Genomic DNA, 26,278 nt, shown 5'->3' with positions numbered 1-26,278 from the left:
CGCAGAGTGGGCAGCGAGCCACGTTTGTGTGTCTGTGCCCAGAATTGGCGAGTTTGTACTTTGTCCTGTGTTCTACTCGGCCTGGGAAGGGGAGGGGCTGGCGATAATCAGAGAGTTGTTACATGAGCATATTTGGTTGTAAACAAAGTCCTTTCTGTTATGCACTGCCAGCTAGTTGCTGGAAAGAGCTTCGCTTTTAAGCTTTTGCTTCAGCACCCTTCGAGGCTTCTTACACGCTTCACCCTTCGGTTGGAAATGTCTTCTCTTGGGCCAAGCTGGAGTGTGAGGATTAGAAGCATGTGTTTGTAAATGTTTCCCTGCATACTTTAAAAGCAATCACAAGGCTATCGGCACACCTAAATAAATAACAAGAAATCTTTGCGTCATGGTATTATATGCTCTCTGGAAGAGTTAAATCCATTTTTTTTTTTTTTTGTCCAGATCAACTTCCTAGAGAATTCCAAGGGAAAGGACTTTTTATAGAAAAGGTCTTCTCATGTACATCAGCAAGCAGCTTTCCTAAGACACCACCTCTGTTTCCAACATGCTTTCCAAAGTCAACTCTTCATGCTGGCAGATCTCCCCACCGTGCCTGTGGTTGTAGAAACCCAGGCTTGTGTGTGGGTGATGAAGGGGCAGACACCTATGTGTTTGGAGAAGCTGGGTTGGAGGCCTGGCTTCTGAAGATAGCCGTCGTGTTTCCTGTGTGCCCTGAGCATCCCTGACTCTGGGTCTCACGAAGGACAGTGGCTTAGGTCTCATGGCAACAGCAGCCTGGGCCCTGGAATCTGGATTTTTTTTTTCTTTTTCTTTTTTGGCCCTGCTTCATGGCATGCAGGATCTTAAGTTCCTCAATCAGGGATCGAACTCTTGCCTGCTGCAGTGGAAGCACAGAGCCTTAACCATTGGACTGCCAGGGAAGTCCCCGGGAACCTGGAATTCTGAGGTGGGGGTCTTCTCTGGATGTGTCTGAGGTGGTCAGGGAGCCTGAGTTCTCAGGCTTGGCGTCTCCAGCAGTGGCTCTGCCCTCTCTGGCCTTCTGAGGTTCCTCTGGCTTCCCTGGGATCATGAAACCCATAAAATCGGGGTGCCTTGGAATGGCCATGGGAAGGGCTCGTGTCCGTAACTGACTGGCATCCCATTGGCTACTGATCTGGGCATCATAGGAATGTCAGAGCCACACAGGACACCTTCAGGTGTTAATTCAAGGCTCTACATCAGACTTTTATGGAATACTTGGTTCATGAGAGGCACGTGTAATGGTTTGGCAGGGTTTGTTCAGGATTCAGAGAGATTCAGAATCTGGCTGTGCCACCGTGGGCACAGGCGACATCTTCACGTCTTAAATTCATCACTGTGACAGGGGAGTAATAATAAGAAGCTTCCGAGGTGGTGTGAGGTTAGAAGGTCAAGGCACAGCCTCCCAGTCTCTTGAGGGATGGGTGAGAGGCAGCTTCAACCCAGGGTCTGCAGGTCCTGCAGCCACATTGAGTCCTGACGGCTTCCTGCCAGCATTGCAGCTCAGCTTGTCGGCCTCTCCTTCGAGTCTCACTGGCTTCCCTTCTTCCTTTGTGCTTCATGAAATAATCGCCGCCCCCAGTCACTCCTGCAGCACAAGCCTTGTCCCAGGCTGATTCCAGGCAGAACCTAAACTGAGACTGCAGATACCTGTAGTGCCCCTGGCAGGGCCTGGCACACCCCACCTTGCTGCTGTTCTGGGGGTATCTTTTTAAAAGGCTGAGGGCTTCTTACGTGGTTGTAAGTCAGCAAGGTAGCTGCCGCTGCCCAGAGGCTGGGAGGGGCTGTCCCTTCTGCCCCAGGGACATGGTGGAGACCAAGTCTTCAGAACAAAAGGCCGGCCCACAGGGGGGCCAGGGGCTGACTGGAAGGTTTCCCAGGGAAGACAAGGCTGAATGGGGGATGGGGGATGGGTGGGAAGAAGCGCTTGTGAGGGGTTGATTGGCTGGCTGGTTGATTGATCGATAGACTTTGGTCCAGTCCTGGTTAAAAAAAAAAAAAAAAAAAACTTAAGAAATTACACCCGATGCCTCCATCTCCAGCTCAGACCTTTCAGGTCGCTAGTTAACCAAAGCAAGCACATCCTTCTTCCACTCAACCTTTTGGTCTCCAGGCTTTTACCTGATCCCTGGGAAACTTGTTCCCACCAGGACCTTGGCTCTCTCAGGTTTGAGATCTGGAAGAGGGCACAGGGCAGTCCCCGCCCCATGTCATGACCCTTTTCCTGCTAACACACACAGGGAGCTCCAGTTTCTAACCGCTTAGTTTGGGTTTTTCATGTCCTCCTGCAAGATCCTCCTTGGTTCTGTGGTATTTGAGAAAGTGAAATTATCGTCTGTCACAGTGCAGTGAGGCGGCCTCTCTGGGGAGCTTCGAGAACCCTCAGTGGCTTGGCGCCAGGACCTTCCTCCCCAGGCGGGGTCCTTCCTGAGAGCTGGTGAGGGGCTCGGGGCTCGGGGCTGCATCCTTCAGGAGAGAGAGAAAGTGCTGATGCTCCCAGGCTGGAATTTCCTGGGGAAAATGCAAATATGCAGCAAAGAATTTTTTCAGTTTCTGGGGCTGCTACTGTAAGCTCCTAGTATATCGAGAGGGGGGAAAATAGTTTCCTATCAACCAAGAAGCTTGATATTTATCACCATGGACCAGAATAGAATATGCGGCCCCCACTGGCAATTCCGTTTGCTACTTTTAAGGAATTCGGTTTTGTCACGCAGCCCAGATGGAGATGTTGATTTGGCTCTGGCTCCTCCTCTGAGCACTATTTCCACTTCTCTCCTTTCATCTCTACAGACCATATGCTGCCTTTCTTGCTGCAGGAGAAGAAGAGGTTGGAAAGGGCCTAGGCCTGGCATAGGGCTCCCACTCTGCCGCCTCCTGGCTCTCTCAGTGACCTTGGAAGGGTCTCTTCTCCTTTGAGACTCTGTGTTCCCATCTGTAGGGTAATGTTCACAGCAAGCTTCCTGCCCTCGATGGGTATATGCCAAGATGGAACGTTTCAATCTATGAGAACCTATATGCGTGCCCAGTTGCTCAGTTGTGTCCAACTGCTTATGACCCCATGGACTGTAGCCCACCAGGCTCCTCTGTCCATGGGATTATCCTGGGAAGAATACCAGAGTGGGTTGCTCTTTCCTCCGCCAGGGCATCTTCCTGATCGAGGGATCCAACCCATATCTCCTGCATCAGCAGGCGGATTCTTTACCGCTGAGCCACAGAGGAAGCCCTAATCTATGAGAGGATGCCTTGTAAATTGTGACTCATGGACCACGTGTCGGCTGTTACTTGCCCAGCCACTGGGATGGTGCTCTGTGACCGTGGGAACTCGGGACTCATATGAACAATGAGAAGAGGTTGTCTTTTATTTACTGGTCGCCGTCTGTCAGGCACTGCCCTTGGTGCTTGGATATATGGCGTCTGTGTGCGCCCCATGACTTCCAGCGAGGCAGGCAGCACGTGTCCTTATTTCACTGATGAGGGGATGGAGCACAGGAGGGGAGAGGTGGGTTCCCTGAGGACACGCGTGGTCGGTGCAGTAGTACATCGATAGGTAACTGTCCCAGAAGTCGATCTTCCTAGGTGCCAGGGGCCCTGCCTGTTTCTGCCTCTTTGCCACCCCCTGTGGGGACTCTGTTTCCCATATGTTAATCTCAGGGGTAACAGGACGTCTGCCCCACATCTGGGCCGTTCTTGGCTTCCCAGAGCTGAGCGCAGGGCGAGGGTCCAGCCCAGGGGAGTGAGGCTGAGTGTGTCTGCAGGACCGCGTTCTCTGCCTCCGTCTCCCGTGTTGCCTGCTGTGGCCCCAGAGAGGATGACTTGGCAGAGGGAGGGCCTGCGATGAATGTCCGGCTTCTGGGAAGTGTTGGATGGAATGCTGTTCCCCAGAACTTTGGCTTTTTCCTCTCACATTGTGTCAAACTCCCCCGCCGCCCCCGCCACCACCATCTTATCTTTCTGCCAAATCAGACTCTTCCTTCTCAAAAGTTATGGCGTCCAATTTTCCAAACAATCAAGATTTTTCCCGACTCACCATCAGGCTCTTTCAGAAGAAATCATCTTTGGAGATCACTGGCCGTGACATCCCTCCCCACAAGAATGGGACAGACGCCAAGTGACATCAGGCTGATGTCATCAGCTGTACTCGGGTTGGCAGCCTTCCTCCTCTGGCCTTTCTGAATGTTTTGGCTTTTTGATTTCCCTGACCCAAGGAGGACTCTTAATTTTGTGATTTTTTTTTTTTTAGCTTATATTACAAATGAAAGATATGCCCAGCAGGTATCACCCAAAAATATGATGGAGAGAGAATTGCCCTTGGCCAGGCATGATGCACCCTTGATTTTTTTGATGATGTTTTCTTGATAAATCTCTCTCTCTCTTTTTTTTTTTTTTTGGTGAGTCTAGAATTTAATCTGAAATGACTTCAGTAATTGGCACAATCCACTTGATGTTTTTGGTATTTCAGCTTGTTTCTTAAAGTCCAAACTAAGTATCATAGACCTTCCCCTCCCCTTATTTTTGCCTGTTGGTCATTCACTGACTCATAATCATTCATGATCGTTTGTTCATCACAGGCTTAACCAGTCTCTGGAGGGAGAACATGAGCAAAATCAGATGCAGGTCCTGCCCCCGTGCATAGAACAACACGTGTTGTGTGTGTGTGATGATGTTATCCCAGACCGAGGAGCAGAGCTGCAGTGGGGGCTGCTGACATCCGCCCCCCACCTCTGGTCCTCTTCCCACCCCCGCCTAGGCATTGCCCCTCCCACAGCTGCTGGGGCTTGGCTGTGATGACTCACAGCTGCTCCCTGCTCTGGAGCTTGACCCTTGGAAGGTGACATCTCCCACCCCCAGTAGATCAGTCTGTAGCCAGAGACCAACCAGCTTAGGAAAGGTGGCCCCTTGTCTCACAGTGGGGCCAACACTCTGTGCAGTGTTAGCTCCAGAGCTCCCCGTGGTGTCAGGCTGAGTCAGATCCTCGCTGGGAGCCCAGCCTAGCGTAGCTCCTTCCTCTACCTCATCTTGCTTCCCCCCACATTTTCTCCTTAGACCCCTCCCTCAGTACATTACATGCACAGAACCCCTGCCTCAGGCTCCGCATAGAAGCAGCTTGACCAGAGACAGGTGCTATCAGAACTCATCAAAGGAGGCAGTGGTTTAGGTGGGCAGTTCAGGAAAGCCATCTCAAGGAGGGCATGGTTGAGCTGGGATTTGCAAGATCAGAGGAAGTGAAATAGGTGGAGAGTGAAGGGTGCTGCAGAGGAGAAACAACATATACTGAGTTCTGGTGGACAGAAAATATGATCTGAAGGCTGAAAAGAGGCTGGTGTTTGGAGAGAATTAGGTGGGAGGAGCCCAGCATGGTAGGAAATCTAGCTCCAGGCTCAGAGGCCTGGAGCTCCAGCTCCGTTTTATCCATTTTATCAGTTAAAAGTAGTGTTACTCTTGGAGTGCCAGGGAGGGTCAAAAGTATGCCCACAGGACCTTTTGCAGCCTCAGAATAGCAGCCACCTGCAGATGTGCCTTGTTTGTTTCCTTGCTTATATCCCAGGGTGGTCACCACAACACACTCCTTTCCTGTAACCACCAGCCTCTCAGAGTTCAAGATGCCATCACTAGGGTCTGGGGATGCAGAGGGTGGAGATGGTTGCTTTGCAGGAGAAGATGGTTGAGTCTCACCATCCTGGGATGACTCTGACATATGGGGAAGTGAAGGCATCTCTCTTCCTCTCTCTCTCTCTTTTTTTTTAAGGTAAAAATATCAGCAGAAAAGGCGTGAGAACCAAGAGCTCTGAGAAGGCTGCCAGTGATGATCAGGGCACCCTCCTGGCCCGTGACGCTGTCCAAGAGGGTGAGTGAGGCCCTTGATGTGCCTTCTGCCCCAGCTTAGTCTTTGGCCCTGGGAGGACACGGGCCTGGACACAGTAGCCGAGTTCTGAGTGGGGGTGGGGGGATGGGCCTGGGGTCTTCTGCCTTTCTGAACCATCTGTGGGTGAGGAATGAATACATGCACATCCCTTCTCTTCTGCATGTACAGTAACTACACAGTCATTGAGTAACTCAAACTCATCAGCTTGACTGAGGTCATTTCTGAATTTCCTGGAGCTCCCAGTTGCCTTCCCTGACCTTCCCTCACCCCCTCCCCCTTGAAGACAACCTCATTTCCTTTCCTGTGGGGCCTCATAGCTGTCCACAGCCTTGTGTGTACATTTCTTATTGCCCAACAAAATCCAGAGCCTCCAGGGTCAGAGGTCAAGTCTTTGGCTCCCAAAGCACGTGATGCTAGGCCTGGTGTTTTACAGTCATGTAAAAATATTAGTCCTTCACTTACTTACCTTAAGATAGTCAAAGCCATTAGTTCTAGACTCACGGACAAGCTCTGGCTAATATTATGATTATTAACTATTACGATTACCATTGTTGTATCTGTTACTCTAAATTGTGGTATTTCGAAGACATTTCTGCTGACATTAGTAATACTGAACATGTATTAAGCACTTAAGCTCTCAGTAATTGCTGTGGACTGGGCCTCTTACTTCACATCTCTTGATGCCCCTCTGAGTATTGTGGATAGTCTTATTATTATCGTTATTATTACCATCATCATATTGCAGATGAGGAAAATGAGACTCAGTAATATGGGTCATTTGCCTACCGTTGTGCGGCCTTCAGTTTGTAAAACAAGGATTTGAACTCCAGATTTTCTGATTCTAGGCGTTCTGCTTAGCAGCACAGCTGCTTGACATATATAGAGCATTTTACAAATTTACATTTATAGAGGCAGGATCTGATTTCAGCTGCCATGTGAGCCCATAAACCATGTAACAGAGTTGATTGTCACAAAGGGAATTGTATGTTCCCCTAGGCACATTGTGATGATCTGGGGTTGGGTTTCTAACCAAGAATTTGCCATCAAAGAAATCATAGATAGGACTAACAGCACATCCTAAAATAAAAACAGAAATTCCGCAGCATTGAACTTCTGCACCCCTTAATATATGGGAATTCTATTCTGCTGTAAAGTGGGTGGGCGAGCCCTGGGCTCATCGCCCTTGGGAGGACCCAGCATGTCAGGAGGGTGAGTGGAGGACTCAGGAGTGCTGGGGCTGTGTTTCTGGGGGTTTGCCCTGAGAGTGGAGTCCTTTGGGGTTTCCACTCAGTGGGTGGTAATGAGACTCCCACGTTGGGTGGGCCTCAGCATGACTTTTTGTCCCTTGGCCCCAACAGGCTGATAAAACACCAGCTGTTTCTCCAGATTACAAGCCACGGGGCTGGAGGGGCTTCTGGTCTGGCCTTCCCTCTCTAGGTTCTCTTGCTGTCAGATCTGGGACCAGAGAGTTCTTTCTTGTCTTGTTCATTCTTTGATGCTTTCAAAAGTATTTTAAAAAATATTTTTCCAGATTTATTTTTTAGTAGCTTTAGCACAAGGGCTGGTTTGAATTATCTTATTTCTTCATTACCAGAGTTGGCAGTTGTTATAATTTCAAAAGGCATTTTCACCAAGATTTTTCTTTTTCAATTTATTGAACCGAAGTATAACTGATTTGCTATGTCGTTTTGGTTTATCATGTACAAAGTGATTTTATACATACATACACATACATATATATTCTTTTTCACATTCTTTTCCATTATGATTTATTACATGATGCTGAACATAGTTCCATATGTTATACAGTAAGACCATATGTTTAGAAAGATCACTCAGAATTTTTAAAAAATCTTGCTTTGTTGTTTATCACAAAGACTTTTCAAGGCCCATTTCTGTACACAAATACATGTACACACATGCACACACACACACACACACACACACTGAAGTCTGAACTTGTTCCCTGATCTGCCACACGACCATTCCCCATCTCCCACTCTGGACCACTGAGGATTGTTCCCCTGACCTTAACCTCAGAGCCCTGTCTGAACAGTTGGGACCCCGTTCTCAAAGGCAGCCTTTCTGGCTCTGATTCACTGAGTGTCCTAGATGTGATTTTGGCCTGTGGACTTTATTCATAATGTTCTTCTATTAAAATGAAATTGAGGAAAACCCTGGAGGGAAGAGATGCTGCAGGGGCCCTGATGTGCAGATACAGGAGGGAGAAGGATGGTGATGAGGGGAGGTCGTGTGCAGGAGGCAGGTGGCACAGCCATTGGGGAACATGGGTCTGGACCAGGAGGGGTCACCTCGAGGTGGAGCTGGGAAGAACAAGGCCTCAGATGGGCAGCTGGGCAGGCTCAGGACCCCTCGTCCACATTCTCAGCATCTCCTCCGGTCGTGCTGAGGCCTTGCTGGTGACGTGGCAGAATGACAGGGTGAGGAGGATGGTTGTCATCTTCATCATGTCCAAGATGGCAGGTGGAACAGATGGCATTTGCTTCATTTTCAGGGTGGTGGGCAGAGCAGATATTAAGCACACTGAGCTATGTGAGTGGATGGCATCAAAGGGCTCGGGTCAGATGTGGATTTGAAACCACACAACCCAGATCGGCACTTGAACCCACTGTCTTTCAGGTCCTGTCTCAGGGCTTAATGAAGCTCAGGTTCTTTATGTCTCATCACAGAAAGAATTCAGTGAGAGACAAAGTGAAAGATAAAAAGTAGATTTATTTAGAGAGATACACATTTCAGGGACAGAATGTGGTGTCTCTCAAAAAGTGAGAAGGGTTTTGGGAGGAATACACTGCACAGAGTGTGGGCCATCTCAGAAGGTGAGAAGCCCCCAAATATGGGGTGGTTAGTTTTTATGGCCTGGGTATTTCATAAGCTAATGAGTGGGAGGATTATTCCAACTGTTTTGGAGAAGAGGCGGAGATTTCCAGGAATTGGGCCAGCCCCGACTTTTTGGAGATTTATGGTCTGCCTCAGAACTGTCATGGCTCCTGGGGTGTGTCGTTTAGCAGCTAATATATTACAGGGACAGGCTTTCCTGGTGACTCAGTGGTAAAGAATCTGCCTGCAAATGTTGGAGACGTGGGTTTGATCCCTGGGTCAGGAAGATCTTCTAGAGGAGGGAAAGGCTACCCACTCCAGTATTCTTGCCTGGAGAGTTCCATGTACAGAGGAGCCTGGTGGGCTACTGTCCATGGGGTCTCAGAGTCAGACACAACTTAGCAACTAAACAACAACAACAAAAAATTACAGGGAGAGTATGATGAGTTTCAAGGTCCTCTGGAAGTTGGCTCTTCCGCCATCTTGTACCTAGTTGGTTCTAACCAGTTTTTGTCAGAGAGTACCTTCTTCTGCAAGGAGGTCAAACCAGTCAATCCTAAAGGAAGTCAACCATGAATATTCATTGAAAGAATTGATGCTGAAGCTGAAGCTCCAGTACTTTGGCCAGCTGATGGGAAGAGCCAACTTATTGCAAAAGACCCTGGTGCTGGGAAAGATTGAACGCAAAAAGAGAAGAGGGCAGCAGAGGATGAGATGGTTAGGTAGCATCACCAACTCAATGGACATGAATTTGATCAAAATCTGGGGGACAGTGGAGGACAAAGGAGCCTGGTGTGCTGTAGTTCATGGGGTCACAAAGAGTTGGGCATGACTTAGCGAGTGAACAACAATGGCTATGTCATTCTTCTAAAGCTTGTGCCCTGCTCCCTTCCCCCCTGTTTCAGACTCACCCTGAGAGAGTCTTGGTTTTAAGGGAGAGATTATGTACATGGCTGTCACCATGACTAAGGATTAGCATCATCTGTGGCAAGTCTCCAAAATACATCTTAGATATTGTTCTTTAATAGCATATGCAGTGGTTGAATTACTGGTGTAGTCTTCACATCTCTATAAATCTACAGCCTTTGCCATATGACTTTTCAATTTCCTTTGTAAAAGTTGAAAGCCCCTTGATTGTGGGCTGTCCATGTTCTTTGTGGAAGCAAATAGAATAAGGTGGACTGAAAAAGTGCAGTTCTGGGCTGAGTGCTTAAGAGACCTTGCTCGTTTTCATTTTCTCCTTATGCCCTGCCATCTCCATGAGAAGAATACACTCATCTAACCCACTGGTTCAAGGAGCCTAGGAGATGAGTGAAGCAGAAACGGGCCCAATCTGCAGCCTGGAGCTACCAGCTGAGCCCAGCTTATCTGAAGGCAACTAAGAAATAAGTGCTTCCTATGTGCCACTGGGAGTTTGTGGTGGTTTGTTACACAGCAGTAGCTGACAGATACAGTAAAGAAGATCCTCATTTTTTAAAAAGTTGCATCATGTTCTATTGAATGGACGTTCCATAGTTTATTTGAACTCTAGGTGATGGACATTTAGATTGTTTTCAGTATTTTGTTACTGAATGAGGAGTATTGCAATGAACTTATCATGCATTGGTTGCAGAATAGCTCCTTTGCTGACATTCAGAGCCCACCATGATTTGACCTGTTTCTGGCCTCTGTTTCCTTTTTTCCAGCCAGATAAGAGCTTGTTTCTCAGACATGCCCTGTGCTGAAAGCTCTCTTGTGTGTTTCCTCCAAAGGGAATTGGGCAAGCATCTCAGTTGGTGATGGAGAAGCAGCTTTGGGGTCAGGCTCCACCCTCACTGGCTGTGAGGCTCCAGGCTAGTTACTATCTCTATGACCCAGTTTCCTTCTCTGTAAAGAGGGGATAATATCTCCTTTATGCGTTTTTGTGGAGATGAAATAATGTGTGCAGAGTGGAGCATACACAGTAAGCTCTCAGCAAACAGTAGCTGTGATTTTTATTTGCTGTCCTGGGATTTTTTTCATGCCTTAGTTATAGGAGTTGGCAGATATTTTTAAAGGATCATAAATATTGCACACTTTATTGGCCAGCAAGCAAAGTCGAGACTATTATGTCGGTATTTAAATAACCATTAAAAAATATAAAAACCATTCTTATCTCATGGGCCATACAGACACAGATAGTGAACTGAATTTGGCCCTGATGAGGACTGTAGCTTGCTGGATTCTGCCTCAAGACTTGTTGTTGTTCAGTTGCGTCTTCCTCTTTGGGACCCCATGGACTGTAGCACGCCAGGCTCCTCTGTCCTCCACCATCTCCCAGAGTTTGCTCAAATTCATGTCCACCGAGTCGGTGATGCTATCTAACCATCTCTTCCTCTGCTGCCCCCATCTCCTTTTGCCTTCAATCTTTTCTAGCATCAGAGTCTTTTCCAGTGAGTTGGCTCTTTGCCTCAGGTGGCCAAAGTATTGAAGCTTCAGCAACACTCCTTCCAATGAATATTCAGGGATTATTTCCTTTAGGACTGACTGGTTTGATCTCCTGGCTGTCCAAGGGACTTCTTAGAACTTGACAGCTGTGCTAATGCTAACTCCAGGAAGCCTTTCCTGATCACCTGTATTTTGCTTTCCTGTGTCTCTTCCTCATGGTCCTGGTCCTCTCCTCTCTCACACCACAGTGACTCCTGTGCCTGACTCTTCTGTCCTGGGAGGCTGTGAATGCTTGTGAGCAGGATCTGTGTCTGATTCACCTAAGGCTATGCCCAGTGCTGGAAGAAGCAACTGTTGATCGGAATGCTGTGCTTAGTCGCTCAGTTGTGTCTGACTCTTTGCCCCTCCATGGACTGTGGCTCAGCAGGCTCCTCTGTCCATGGGATTCTCCAGGCAAGAATACTGGAGTGGGTTGCCATGCCCTCTTCCAGGGGATCTTCCTGACCCAGGAATCGAAGCCAGGTCTCCAGCATTGCAGGCAGATTCTTTCCCATCTGAGCCACCAGGGAAGCCCTTTGATCACGCCTGTTTATCAAGCACTTCGCAGTGTGTCGCAGCTAGTGTTCAGGGGTAGAGAACAGGTGTTCCATGTATGTTGAAGCTGACTGTCCATGGTCTACATCAGCAGGACAGGCTCTGCACAGGAAGTGCTCTTTGATCTGTAGAAAAGAAGCCTCATTTCCCACCATGATGGAAGTATGATGGTTTTGCAAAGAAGTACATGTGAATGGAGCACCCTCAGCGCTCTGCCTTTGGCCTGGGTTGGGTGAGATTTGAGGCCCCTACAAGGTACCACTCTTAGAGATTGTGTGTGTGTGTGTGTGAGAAACTTGAGGATTTTCTTTGTATCACAGACTCATTGGAAAAGACCCTGATCCTGGGAAAGATGGAAGGCAAGAGGAGAAGGGGACGACGGAGGATGAGATGGTTGGATGGTATCACCGACTCAATGGACATGAGTTTGAGCAAGCTCCAGGAGACTGTGAAGGACAGGGAAGCTTGGCATTCTGCAGTCCATGGGGTTGCAAAGAGTCGGCCATGACTGAGCGATTGAATAACAAGAACAAGTTTAAAATTGTTTCGTATTCATGAAGAATTGTTTTTTTTCTTCTATTGTGTATTGACTTTCTTTAAATGACTACTTTTTGACTTAAAAAATCTATTTTGTGTGACATTAAAGAAACTTTATAGCAATTTAGAAAAATCTGTTTAAACTTGGATTATCTTTTTAAAGACCTGGAACCATGTAGGAACATAGAATGATCTGTTCCTTGAAAGTATGAAAAAACTAGGCTGTAAATTCATCTGAGCTGGACACTTTTCATAGAGGAAATTCTTTGATAATGCTTCATTTTCTTTCATGATTCTTGATCTATCAGATTTTCTATTCTTTTGAGTTTATACTGAAAGTTTTATATTTCAAGATAAAATTTAATATATTAAGTTAATATATATTATATTAATATATATTTTGAAATTTGTTCATTCATTTTAGAGCAGTTTTTTCATACTTAGAGAAAAATGAGAGGAAAGAATTCCCATGTACCTCCCCTCCAGCTCTGGCTTCTGTTATTAGTAACACCCTGCATTCATGTGGTACATTCGTTACAACTGAGTAGAGTATGGCACTAGTGGTAAAGAACCTCCCTGCCAGTGCAGGAGACATAAGAGACGTGGGTTTGATCCCTTTCTCGGGAAGATCCCCTGGAGGAGGGCATGGCAACCCACTCCTGTATTCTTGCCTGGAGAATCCCCATGGACAGAGGAGCCTGGCAGGCCCCAGTCCATAGGGTCGCACAGAGTCAGACACGACTGAAGTGACTTAGCACACACCCACCTTCTTATTAGCTGAAGTCTGTAGTTTGCATCAGTGTTTACTCTTCTTGTAAAACATTCTGTGGGTTTGGACAAAGGCATAACGACAAGTAACTACCACACGTAATGGAATAGTTCCACTGCCCTGGAAGCCTCCTGTGTTCATCCTGCTCACCCTTCCTTCCTCCAGACCTCTGGTGACCCGTGTCTTCAGAGATTTGTCTTCTCCAAGATGTCATGTGGTTGGCCTCATACAGTATGTACCCTTTAAAGAGTGGTTCCCTTCATTTAGCAATTCACATTTAAGGTTCGTCCATGTCTTTTCATGGCTTGCTTGAGAGCTTATTTCTTTTGATCATGGAATAATATTCCACTATATGGCTGCACCACATACGTTTGTTTATTCATCTGTTGAAGGACATCTCCGTCGCTTCCAAATTTGGGCAATTAAGAATAAAACTGCTATGAATATTCATGTGCAGCTTTTTGCGTGAGCATAAATTTTCAGCTCATTTGAGTAAATACCAGGGATAGTGACTGCTGGATCACATGATAAGAGTATGTTTAGTCTTATAATGAGTTTTGTCCCTTCTATAGTACCCTGGTTTACCAAAAAAAAAAAAAAATCAGTGTTACCTCCCTCCCTTTTTGTGTGTATTTTCAGGGTTTTTTTTTTTTTTGTCCATTCAGTATGCACTTTACACATTTGTTACCACACCACTGTCACTGGTCTAATTTTCTGCAGTGGTATTCTGCTCATACTGCTTTGTGTAGAATATTTCCTACTTTTATTGTGAAATAATACATACTTATGGAAAAAGTCCACTAACTATATGTTCCATTAACAAACATTTATAAAACCAATTCCTATGTAATCATCACCTGGCTCTGGAAGTCAAACCATTGTTAATCTCCCTATCCAGCATTTAACCCTTCAGCTTTAGAGGTTACCTCCATCCCAACTTTGCTAACATTTCCTCAGCTTTCTTTATAGGTTTACCCCTTACATTTGTATTTCTAAATTCGTGTGTTTGACCTGTTTTTGAAATTTATCTCAGTGCAATCGTACTGTGTACATTTCTATCACTGTTCTGCTTTCTTGGCTCATTCCATCATAGAAATGCTCGGCAATTTCTTTATCTATTTTAATGCTGAAGGACATTTGACATGTTTTCAGTTTCTCTCTTTTATGAAAAGGGTTGCCAGTGAAAACTCTTACACACACATCCCAGTGCCCGTGGGCTTGAGATTCTCCTGGTGTGTTGAAGTTAGCTGTGGAAAGGCTGGGTTCACTTGGCTGTTGCACAGATGCTCGGCTGTTTTCCTCCCCGATCATTTCATCCTCCTTTTCTATCAGCACGGTGTGGGGCCGCCACAGCTATCCCCAACCGCTATTGTGTGATCACACTTTAGTATTTTGCCAATCTGTTGCTGTTGTTTAGTCACTAAGGTGTGTCCGACTCTTCTTTGACCCCAAGGAACGTAGCTTGCCAGGCTCCTCTGTTTCTGGAATTCTCCAGGCAAGAATACTGGAGTGAATTGCTATTTCCTTCTCCAGGGGGTCTTCCCAACCCAGGGATCGAACTCACGTCTCCTACGTTGCAGGCAAATTCTTTACCACTGAGCCAGCAGTGAAGCCCAGTCTACTGGGTATAAAATGGTAATTCATTGTGATTTCATTCCATTTCCTAAGTACTAATGAGTTTGAGCATCTTTTCCTATATTTATTTGTCATTTAAATATCTTTTGGATGAAGCTCCTACTCAATTTTTTTCTAATAAATTTATCCATTCAAGTATGAGTTTTGACTTTATATTGTTTGTCCCAAATATATTGTTTCTTTTGTGGCTTAATTTTTGTTCCTATGGACTCTTTTAATAAACGGAAATTCTTAACTATGATGTAGTCAAATATATGAATCTTCTTTATGGTTGCTACTCTTTATATTGCTTTCTAATGCTTTTTTATACCTTTGTTCTCTTTCTCATTTAGGTCTTTATATACTGGGAATGGATTTTGTTTGTTTGTGATATGAGATTGAAGTTCAGTTTAATTTTTTTCTTGTAAGTACCCAAAGGGAACAGTCATTCTTTGCCCACTGTTTTGCAGTGCTACCCTATGTGCTGGATATCAAGAGTCTATATATGCTTGGCTTTGTTTTGGGGCTCTCAGTTCTGTTTTTTATCATTAATTCACTTTTAATACCTCATTATTATAGCTTCATAATAAATCTTGATAACTGATAGAGCAGAACTTTGTTATTCTTCAGTAGCTTTGGTTACTCTTGACTCACTGAGTGTGTGTCTGTACACAGATATTTGTACCATCTAGTCAAGTTCTTTGGGTTTCCCTGGTGGCTCAGACAGGGAAGAATCTGCCTGCAATGTGGGATACTCAGGTTCGATCCCTGGGTCAGGAAGATCCCCTGGAGAAGGGTATGGCTACCCACTCCAATATTCTTGGCTGGAAAATCCCATAGACAGAGGGGCCTGGCAGGCTATAATCCATGGGATGGCAAAGAGTTGGACATGACTGAACAACTAACACTTGCACTTTCACTTTTTCAGTCCAGCTCTTTAAAACCTTCCCTGGAATTTAAACTCGAGTTGCATTAATTCCAGAAAATCAGTTTCGAGAGGATTTACATATTTACATTGAGTTTTCTAATCCATGAATGTGATATATCTCCTTATTTCTTAGATCTTTTAAAATATCTCTCAATATATGGGTCTTCCATATTTTTAATAGATTTATTCTTCTATGCTCTTCTGTGATTCTTTTAATTTCAGTTTTCTAATGCTTTATTGATAGTGTTACAGGAGTACAATTGATCTTTGAATGTTGATTTTATACTTGATAACCTTGCTAAAGTCTTATTAACTATAAATTTATTTGTATATTAACTTAGATTTGGGTACAAAAATCAATATATACTAAATAATGACAATTTTCTTATTCTTTTCCATTTTTTGAGGTTTTTATTTCCCCCCTACTGCACTGGCAAAGACCATAGTTCAAAAATAGTAGATTTTTCTTTGTATGTTTTAATTATGTCTTTGGATTTTTAGTTTTTTATGTTTTTTCCCCCTAGCATGTCTTTTTTTTTTTGGCAAATGCAGGCCTTGTCTCTTGTACTACACATAGGATGAACAATTTATGGGGAAACACTTTCCTGGTTATTACATCAGATCACATGATTTCTTTTGGAGTTTCTTGGGTGGTGTACCTCCTTTAACGTTCCTCATGTGGAATTTTTGTTCTTCACAGACTAAAAGTTAGTATTTGCTCTTCGGTCAGCTTCAAACGAGGCAGTATCCAGGCAGATTGTCTTCCCTGGAGACAGTTAGAGCCTTTCCTCAGATCTGGAGACGTTGGCCCAGTCAGCGTGCAGACCCCCAGGACAGTTTCCGCTTCCTAGCACCCTTTTTGCTTTCTCATAGTCTGCGCTTCTGTGGTGCCAGCTTCTTCCCTCGCTGCTGGCTCGTACAGTCCGACCCAGCGGAACTCATGGGAGACAGTCCGACCCAGCGGAACTCACGGGGAATTCCAGTCGCTTCCATACGCGGTTGGCAGTGTTGTTCTTGTCCCCACACTCAGACCGTCACACCTGCCCTGCATCCTGTCGGGTTGTGTTTTAAGGACTTCTGATCCAAACAGTTGTGGAAACGGGGCTAGGGGGCGAGGTGAGCACTTGGCCACCTCAGAAAGCCACGTCTGGGCTTCAGAGGTAGGTGTCCGATTTTCTAGCTGCTGCAGACCCTGGATTTCACGAATAGAGGCATGCAAGAGGGCTGAAGGGTTTTCTGTCCTTCCTGTGATCATCTGCATTTTTTTCCTCAGTTGTCTCCACTGCAGTCACATATGGTGAGTGTCCTTCCACCGCTGGCATTAGGTTGAAGCATTGTTGGGGCTCTTTCCTTATCTGCATCTTTATAGGTTTTTAGGATGGGTTTGGGAGAGGTTGCAAAATTTTAAGCTGGAGTTCCCCAAAGTCTATCATGCCTGTACAGCTGTTGACTTTATCAGTAAATAACCCTGAACACATTATGAGAAGGTTTTTCCTTTTGATATCCCTTCCCACAGGAAGCTGCAAACAAATGGGCCTTATGCAACCTTCAGTGCTGACATTTTGTGTAACTGGCCCAATAACAAAATCTGGCCATTGGTATTGCTGGAATCCACAGAGCATGTTCAGACTCTGCTAGTTATACATGCACACACACACGTGTGTGTGTGCGTGTGGTCCGGTGCCGTTGTACCGTGTGTACTTTCATTGAAGTGAATGCTGCAGATCCAGACAGTTCTGTCACCTTAGTGCTTCCTGGTGCCGCCCCTTTGTACTCACACCCTTCCTCCCTGAGTCCCTAACTCCTCAACCACTGATCTGTGCCCCATTTCTGTAATTTTTAAAAAAAATAATGTTAGATAAATGGAATCATACAGCATAAAGCTTTCTTTTGGGGGGAGGGGTTTATCCTTTCAGCACAATTCTGAACTGGATACATAGACTTACTTTTGTATTAATAAGTTGTAATGAACTTCCCAGGTGGCATTAGTGGTAAAGAATCTGTCTGCCAATGCAGGAGATGTAAGAGACATGGGTTTGATCCCTGGGTCAGGAAGATCCCCTGGAGGAGGGCATGGCAACCCACTCCAGTATTCTTGCCTGGAGAATCCCTATGGACAAAGGAGCCTGGCGGGCTACAGTCCATAGGGGTGCAAAGAGTCGGACATGACTGAAGCAACTTAGCACGCACACAGTATTTTGTAATAGATGAAAAAAGCTAAGCTTGTTAAAAAAAAGTTATTATTGATGTGTACCATGCATGCAGAAAAGTCTAGGAATCATAAGGGCATAACTCATTGGTTGTCACCTACACCATTCTGATATAATGAGAATGCACCATTGTAACTGTCATTTAGATCAGAAATAGAACATGATCAGAATCTCTGAGACTCCTTCTCAAAGATAACCACTGTCAGAGATCATTTTTACCTGTTTTGAACTTAAATGCATGCATTGTATGACTCATACATTGTATTCTCTTTGTGTCTAATTTCTTTCAGTCGGTATTTTGTTGATGAGATTCATCCATATTGTGTAGAGCTATGGCTCATTTATTTTCATTATAGCTTTCTATTGCATGACTGTGCTATGCTGTACTTAGTCACTGACTATCCCACAATTTATTCATTCTCATATTAGTGGACTCAGTTTTTAGCTATTACATATAGTTCTGCTGGGATCATTCTTGCATGAGTCTTGGCATATGCAAGAACATGTTTCTGTTGGGTATATACCTAAAATTGCTTCCCTGGTGGCGCTAGTGGTAAAGAACCCACCTGCAGTGCAAGAGACATAAGAGATGAGGGTTTGATCCCCTGGTTGGGAAGATCCCCTGGTGGAGGACACAGAAATCCGCTTCAGTATTCTTTCCTGGAGAATCTCCATGGACAGAGGAGCCTGGCAGGCTATAGTCCATAGGGTCACCAAGAGTTGGACACAACTGAGTATCTGGATACAGCACAGGGCATGAGTACCTGGAGTAAGTACTCCTAGAGAGTTTTCCAAATTGGTTGTACCAGTTAACACTTGTGCCAGCAGTCTTGCTTCATTTTTGCACCAACATTTGATAGTACGTCTTCCTTGTTGTTCAGTCCCAGTCTAGTGATCCCATGGACTGCAGCCTGCCAGGCTTCCCTGTCCTTCGCCATCTCCCGGAGCTTGCTCAAACTCTTGTCCATTGAGTCAATGATGCTGTCCAACCATCTCATCCTCTGTCGTCCCCTTCTCCTTCTGCCTTCAATCTTTCCCAGCATCAGGGTCTTTTCTAATCAGTCAGCTCTTCTCATCAGGTGGCTAAAGTACTGAAGCTTCAGCTTCAGCATCAGTCCTTCCAATGAATATTCAAGACTTATTTCCTTTAGGATTGACTAGTTTGATCTCCTTGAGGTCCAAGGGACTCTCAAGAGTCTTCTCCAACACCATAGTTCGAAAGCATCAATTCTTTAGCGCTCAGCCTTCTTTATGGTTCAACTCACCTCACATGCATACAAGACTGCTGGAAAAACTGTAGCTTTGACTATACAGATCTTTGTTGGCAAAGTAATATCTTTGCTTTTTAATATGCTGTTTAGATTTCTCATGTCTTTGTTGGGTGTGTACTGGTATCTCATTGTCATCTTAATTTTCAGCATTCTCCTGAAGGCTAATGACTCCTGTTTACTCACCATTAAGACATCTTCTTTCGTGAATGCCTCTTCAGATCTTTTGCTCATTGTTCTTATCAATAATAGAGTTTTTTGTGTGTGTCTGTTTGCTTTTCTTAAAAATATTGTGGGTGTGAGTCTTTCGTTATACATTTGCATTGTTGTCGTTGTTCAGCCACTAAGTCATGTCTCTTTGTGACCCCATGGACTACCACACACCAGGCCTCCCTGTCCCTGACTGTCTCCCAGCGTTTGCCCAAGTTCATGTCCATTGAATTGGTGATGCTATCCAACCATCTCATCCTCTGCTGTCCTAGTCTCCTTTTGCCTTCAGTCTTTCCCAGCATCAGGGTCTGGGCACGGCATGGCTCATAGCTTCATTGAGTTATGCAAGCCCCTTCGCCAAGACAAGGCAGTGATCCAGGAAGGGGACACATTTACATAGTAAATACCTTTTTGCACTCTTTGGCTTTCTTTTTCATTAGGTACTCATGTCTCTTGAGTAACAGATTTTCTTAAATTTGATGTAGAACAATCGTCACTATTTCCTTTCTTACTTCTGTTTTACGTTTAAACCAATTTTTAATGTACATGAAGATTATGAATTTATTTTTTTGTGTTATTTTGTAGCAATGAAATTTCTTTTGACATTACATATTTCCATTAAAATTACTTGACATAAACAGAAATTAAGTAATAGTAATTAATTAATAATGCATAGAAAGATTCATGAAGATGATACACAAGGGATTGGAGGTTTGAGAAATGCTTTTTCAAACCAGTAATTTCTTTTTTGGCTTTATAAGTGATATGTAAAAAGCAGACTATTAATTTTCCATGACAGTGCAGACACAGTGATTGTTAGTTCTGTTGGATTGTAATACACATTCATTCAGGAAACATCTCTTGGGCTTTGGGATTCAGTGATGAGAACTCACAGTTTCTGTCCTGTGATATTCAATGTGGTTTGTACCTTTTTTAGCATGAGAGGGGTAGGTGTTGGGAGAGGAAGTATCTGGAGGCTTTGCAAGTGGGGCCACCACTGATCCGAGGTGGGAGCCTCTAGACTGCTGCGGCTCTGGGCAGGCTCCAGGTGTGAGAGGCTTCCACCAGCGTGAGCTGATACCCTTTTCCTGAGAGTTTCCTCTGCTTGTCCCCTGGGGCTTGGGAAACAGAATCCTGGGGACTGAATGACTTGACTTTCACTTTTCACTTTCATGCATTGGAGAAGGAAATGGCAACCCATTCCAGTGTTCTTGCCTGGAGAATCCCAGGGATGGGGGTGCCTGGTGGGCTGCCGTCTATGGAGTCGCACAGAGTCAGACACGACTGAAGCAACTTAGCAGCAGCAGCAGCAGCAGCATAGGAAAACCAACTCACTGGAAAGACCTTGATGCTGGGAAAGATTGAAGGCAAAAGGAAAAGGGGGCAGCAGAGGATGAGATGGTTAGATAGCATCACTGACTCAATGGACATGAGTTTGAGCAAACTCCGGGAGATAGTGAAGAACAGGAGAGCCTGCTGTACTGCAGCCCATGGGGTTACCAAGAGTCAGACACGACTTAGCGACTAAATGACAGGAAAGAGACGCCAGCCAACCAGGTTCTGAGGGTATCAGAAGATTCACTTGGGAACTTTAAATTAGGGCCTGGGCCCTTCTGTAGTCCCATGGGTCACGGTCTCTGGCGGCAGTCTGGGCATCTTTTTCCCCCCCAGAAGATTTTTTTTTTCATCATCATAGGATTTTGTTTTAATTAGAGGATAATTGCTTTACAGTGTTGTGTTAATTTCTGCCGTGCAGCAGCGTGAATCAGCTGTGACGTTGCTTGCTGTTCTTTAGTCACTCAGTCGTGTCTGACTCTTTTGTGACCCCATGGACTGTAGCTCACCAGGTTCTTCTGTCCATGGGATTTGCCAGGCAAGAATACTGGAGTGGGCTGCCATCCCCTTCTCTAGGGGATCTTCCCAACCCAGGGGTTGAACTCGAGTCTCCTGCACTGCAGGCAAATTCTTTATCATTTAACTACTGCTGCTGCTGCTAAGTCTCTTCAGTCGTGTCCGACTCTGTGCGACCCCATAGACAGCAGCGCACCAGGCTCCCCCGTCCCTGGGATTCTCCAGTCAAGAACACTGGAGTGGGGTGCCATTTCCTTCTCCAATGCATCAAAGTGAAAAGTGAACCACTGGGAAGCCCAAATCAGCTGTAAGGATCCATATATCCCCTTTGTCTTAAGCCTGCCTCGAACCCCAGCTCCCATCCTACCCCTCTAGGAAGAGCACTGAGCTGACCTCCCTTTGCTACACAGCAGCTGCCCACTAGCTAGCTGTTTTACGTACAGTAGTGTGTGTATCAGTGCGACTCTCTCAATTCTTCCCGTCTTCTCTTGCCTCCACTGTGTCCAGTGTCTCTCTTCCTGTCCTGCAAATAGGTCTGTCTTACAGAGTGAAGTAACCCAGAAGATTCTGGTGTTGGCTCAGGGTGAGAACTGCAGTCTTGAAGAGTCCAGAAGTCAAGGAGGAGCTTTCCAAGGGTGATTAGATAAGGCTGGGATTAGCTCCTTTGAAAGACTCCGAGGGAGGCATCCCCCTTGGGAAGTCAGCGGCTTCTGAGACAGGCAAAGAGCCACTGCAAACACTTTTTCTTCAGTGCACCAGGCCGGGCCTCCACACTCTCACTGATCAAAGGGAATGTTAGGTTTAGAAAGGCGAAGAAAGGAATGTCCTAAGTCAGAGCTATTCCGTTTATAGGCGACCACGAAAGCAAAGTTCAGGATGGCTGTGAGCTGGCCCCTGGCAGTGCCCTCGAGGTCTTGGAGAACTCTTTGCTCTGTTTCCAGCAGACACCACTGCAGGCCAGAAAGCCTCGGACTCAGCTCCCCTCTGCCAACTGGTGAAGCCTGTTTCAGCGCTACTTCCTGTCTTGCATGTGACCCCAAATGCCTTCATAAAACTTGCATTTGTATCACGTTCTTGAGTTTCCAAGTCAAAGAGAGGTGGTGCAAAGACTGTGCCTGGCATTTTAGGTCACACTTGACTTTCAAATTCTAGCTCAGGCACTTGTGTGCTCACTTAGTCCTGTCTGACTCTTGGCGACCCCCTGGACTGTAGCCTGCCAGGCTCCTCTGTGCATGGAATTTTCCAGGCAAGAACACTGGAGTGGGTTGCCATTCCATCCTCGAGGGGATTCTCTCAACCCAGGGATTGAACTGGTGTCTCCTGCATCTCCTGTGCTGTAGGCAGATTCTTTACCACTGAGCTGCCTGGGAAGTCCAGCCGCTTAGGAGCTGCTTAACTCTGTCAGCTTCTTTGAATCTTTGTTTATGTGTAGCACGGGGATGGTATTGGCCATCTTTCATGGTCCTTGTGAAGGTTAAATGGCAAAGTGTCTGCAGAGGCTCTGGCTCACGGTGGTTGCTTGCATTGCTCCCAAAGTCACTATCCTTTTAAAACAATTTTTCTGACTTGACTTTCATAACGGCCTTCCCTCCAGACAGATTGAAGGCTTGGGAAGGGGATGTTGGAATTGATGTCCCCGTCTCCGAATTCCAGCTTCTACACTCTGTTCTGACTGTGCCCTGTAACTTCTAGGTCACAGATTAAATGCCACGAGTACTTCTGATTTGTTAGATAGCTGGTGTGTGCATGTGGTAATCGTCAGGGTGATAATAATGAATCTTTGCCACAGTGCGTGTGCTAAGTCACTTCAGTCGTGACTCTTTGAGACCCTAAGGATGGTGGCCCACCTGCAGGGCTCCTCTGTCTATGGGATTCTCCAGGCAAGAACACTGGAGTGGGTTGCCAGGCCCTGCTTCAGGGAGTCTTCCTGACCCAGGGATCGAACCCGCATCTCTTATGTCTCTTGCATTGGCAGGCAGGTTCTTTACTACTGGCGCCACCTGGGAAGCATGCGCTAGTGGTGATGTCCATTTTGTAGAGCGGCTGCCGTGCAGAGAATTTTAGTTAGGGACAGATTTGATTGAACGCATGTGCGCTAGTCGGAGGGGAGGTGTAGAATGAGGCAGAGGGTCCCCTCTTCGCCCACCTCCTGGGCATGGAGAGCAGGCCTGGGAGGCAGGGCCCCCCGTTCGGCACAGGGTGTTCTCAGAGAGTGGCATTGCCTGGAAGAGAGAAGTCGAGTCATCTCTGATGACTGTCGCTCTCCCCTCCAGATTCTGACACATCTCCTCTCTCTAATTAATGTTTTCCTCAAGTGTTCTTTTCACACTTTTTTATTTTTTTTCATGTTCTCCTCACCCACATGCTTCTCAGGATGAGAGTCTTTTTCCTCTTAGAAATAACACAAATGTGATTTGATGGCAAAGGGTGTTGTTTGTTTTTGGAGGAGGAGCAGGGAGCTCTCTGGAGGGCTCTTCCGGGGCTGCTGCTGGAGCCAACTGGCCCAGGAGTCCTGGCTGAGTTACGGTCAGAGCTGCTTCAGTGCAGCCTCGATGGGGCCTTAGATCCACAGGGGCAGGATGAGGAGCTGGGAGTGCATTTCCCATTGATTTCAAGCACTCTTTAAACCTGGCAATTACCTCCTCCATCGATATTCTAATCTTGATGATAATCCCAACATGTTGCACTCCAGCCAGGATGCCAGCGCTCTGCCTGGCCTTGGTTCTGATGGTGGAGATTTAAATTAGGCTTGGAAACACGAGCATTTCCTCCATGTATTCGATCCTCAAGGCGGCACTCCTGGCTTTCTCAGAAATATTTTCTAAAGATAGAGGAAAGTCCTGCTTGTCGTGTGCTGATATCACAATTGACAGCTCTTTGGATGGAGCCGAATGTTTCTTTGAGAATTTAGAGCAGAAGGAATTCTTGCCTCTTGCTTCAACTTTGCATTGCTTATGGAGTTCCGTGGTGGGTCGAGTCGCCTGGGCTCTTTTGGGGAGAGTCGTTGCACAGGGCACCCGGCTCTTATTGTACTGCTTGGTGTCTGTGTGTCTGTCACATTATTCCAACAGTGTGTTTTGCAAGAATCTGAGGTTATGATGGGAGGTGGGTAAATTTTGTAAACACTTGTCTGAAGATGCCCTTACTTTTGGTGGCGGGTGGGGGGCAGGACAATATTCGGAAAATTTTTTTTAACTTTTTATTTTATATTGGAATATAGCTGATAAGCAATGTTGGGATAATTTCAGGCACACAGTGGAGTGACTCAGCCATACATAAACCTTTGTCCATTCTCCCACAAACTCCTCTCCCATCCAGGCTGCCACATAGTATTGACCAGAACTCCCTGTGCTGTACAGGAGGTCCTTGCTGGTTATCCATTAAAATATAGCCGTGTGTACATATCTGCCTCAAACTCCCTATCTATCCCTTCCCCCCATCCTTCCCCTCCGGTAAACATAAATTCATTGTCTAAGTCTGTGAGCTTCTGTGTTTTTAAATAAGTTCGTTTGTATCATTTCTTGTTAGATACCATACATAAGGGATGTTATACAATATTTATCTTTCTCTGTCTGGTTTATGAAGATGTCCTTTTGATTGTTGACAGATAGTGGGTTTCCCGCGGCCTTTGGCCCAGCAGTCACCAGTGAGAAGCCCCCTGTTAGGATGATTGTCACTCTCTAGTCTCTGGGGAGTCATGGATAAGACAGGAATTGTGGCTGGGATGGGGCCTCTCGGTTCCTTTTTGTCCCCTCTGCCCTTCTGGAGTCCCCTTTGAAGATGGCTGATTCATCCTGTGGGTTTTGTTTGGCTGCTCACTTACTGCCTTTGGGGATGTGTTAGCAGCAATCTCCTACTGTGTCCAGGTCCAGGCAGCAACTGAGCGGCTAAAGTCCCATAGATATCCCATCAAGGACCAAGAGGTGGCCTTTGCTGCTGGCCGGGTTTCTTAATCATCTGCCTTGTTTTCTTTCCCCTTATTGTTCCATGTTTTGAGTGAGTTCAAGGGGGAGGGACAGCTTATTTTTGCTTCTGTTGGATGTTACATAGACCTGCCAAAAATCTTGAGAATCACCACAGGGCTACCTGCAGCCTTCCGAGTCCTCAGGCAGCATGGAGCAGGTGATGACATGTCACCTCTCCCGTGCTCTTTACCTTGCTGGTCACTGGTACTCTGCCTCTTTGTGCCAAGCCTCTCTACCAAGCCTCCTGGTAGATACGGGCAGAGGAGCAGAGTGGCATCACTTCAGAGCCTGGAGCTGAGACCCTAGAGACTAGGATGTAAAGTGCACTCTGTTGCTGGCAAGGATGCCATGGATGGTTCAGCTCAAGTCTTGGGGCCTCAGTTTCCTCTGCTGAAAACTCAAGGGGAGGGCTCAATGGGATCTCAGGTCCTGGCAGGTCTGAATTCCTCTGACTGCAGCACATGGGCCAACGTCCTTACCTGGCGCCTTCAGAGCCTTCCCTGCCGTCAGTGTGTTTCCAGCCTCCTTCAGCATCCCAAGACCAGAAGGGCCTTCATGGGGTCTGTCATGGATGGACAGACACCTCTGCATCCCCACGTGTTCCCGGCATCCCCAGGAGGCACTCTCATCTCAGGAGTGACCCACAGGGCTTTTCAAAGTTGCTCTGGTACATCAGGGATTTCTGATACTTCTTGTGGAAGTAGATTTTGTTCATTTCTACTTCCAACTGTTTCTTTCCTTTCCCAAGTCAGGTGTGAAAGGGAGAGCATCGCTTGGTCATTTCCAGCCCCATGGCAGGGTGGGTGGTGAGACCAGCAACCCAGGAGTCAGGAGGCCCCCAGAGCTGCTGTTAAAGCTCATATCCGTAGGGACAATGGGCTGGACTGGGACGATGGCCAAGGAGCTGCCCACGTGCCAGCATTGTATTCTAGGAGCAGCTTGGACTAAACTGTTGAGTAGCCATTCTCAGAATTACCAGTTTTGCCAGGAATGGAAGGCAATAGGGTTTTTTCTTCTATGCTGTGTTCATTAGTATGCACGATACAAAGGCCACAGTTGCTGAAGCAAAACCATCAAGTTCTGATTAACTTGCAGAACTCAGCCACGGAATCGCTCTGATATTTCTAACCAATAATGCTCCCTGGCTGAGTCACTCAGCGGAAGGATCCTTAATTGGAAACAGCCTCAGACAGTAGCACGGAGAGCA

At 46.1% G+C, this 26,278-nt stretch overlaps 1 protein-coding gene across 2 annotated transcripts in view; it reads left to right on the top strand.

The window, feature by feature from the left end:
* CPXM2 (carboxypeptidase X, M14 family member 2) overlaps nucleotides 1-26,278 on the top strand; it is a 134,829-nt gene that overhangs the window by 5,469 nt on the left and 103,082 nt on the right. The window contains exon 2 of one of the 2 annotated variants that reach the window (XM_040255157.1): nucleotides 5,765-5,863. The exons of the other annotated variant lie outside the window; for it this stretch is intronic. Coding sequence (XP_040111091.1) covers nucleotides 5,765-5,863 — 99 coding nt within the window. The remainder of the gene's footprint in view (nucleotides 1-5,764; nucleotides 5,864-26,278) is intronic. 2 annotated transcript variants of the gene reach the window in all.

Source organism: Oryx dammah, unplaced genomic scaffold (assembly GCF_014754425.2).
Source record: "Oryx dammah isolate SB20612 unplaced genomic scaffold, SCBI_Odam_1.1 HiC_scaffold_14, whole genome shotgun sequence".
Lineage (NCBI taxonomy): Eukaryota > Metazoa > Chordata > Mammalia > Artiodactyla > Bovidae > Oryx > Oryx dammah.
The sequence above is the reverse complement of the archived record's forward strand: the minus strand, read 5'-3'. Positions and strand labels throughout refer to the sequence as shown.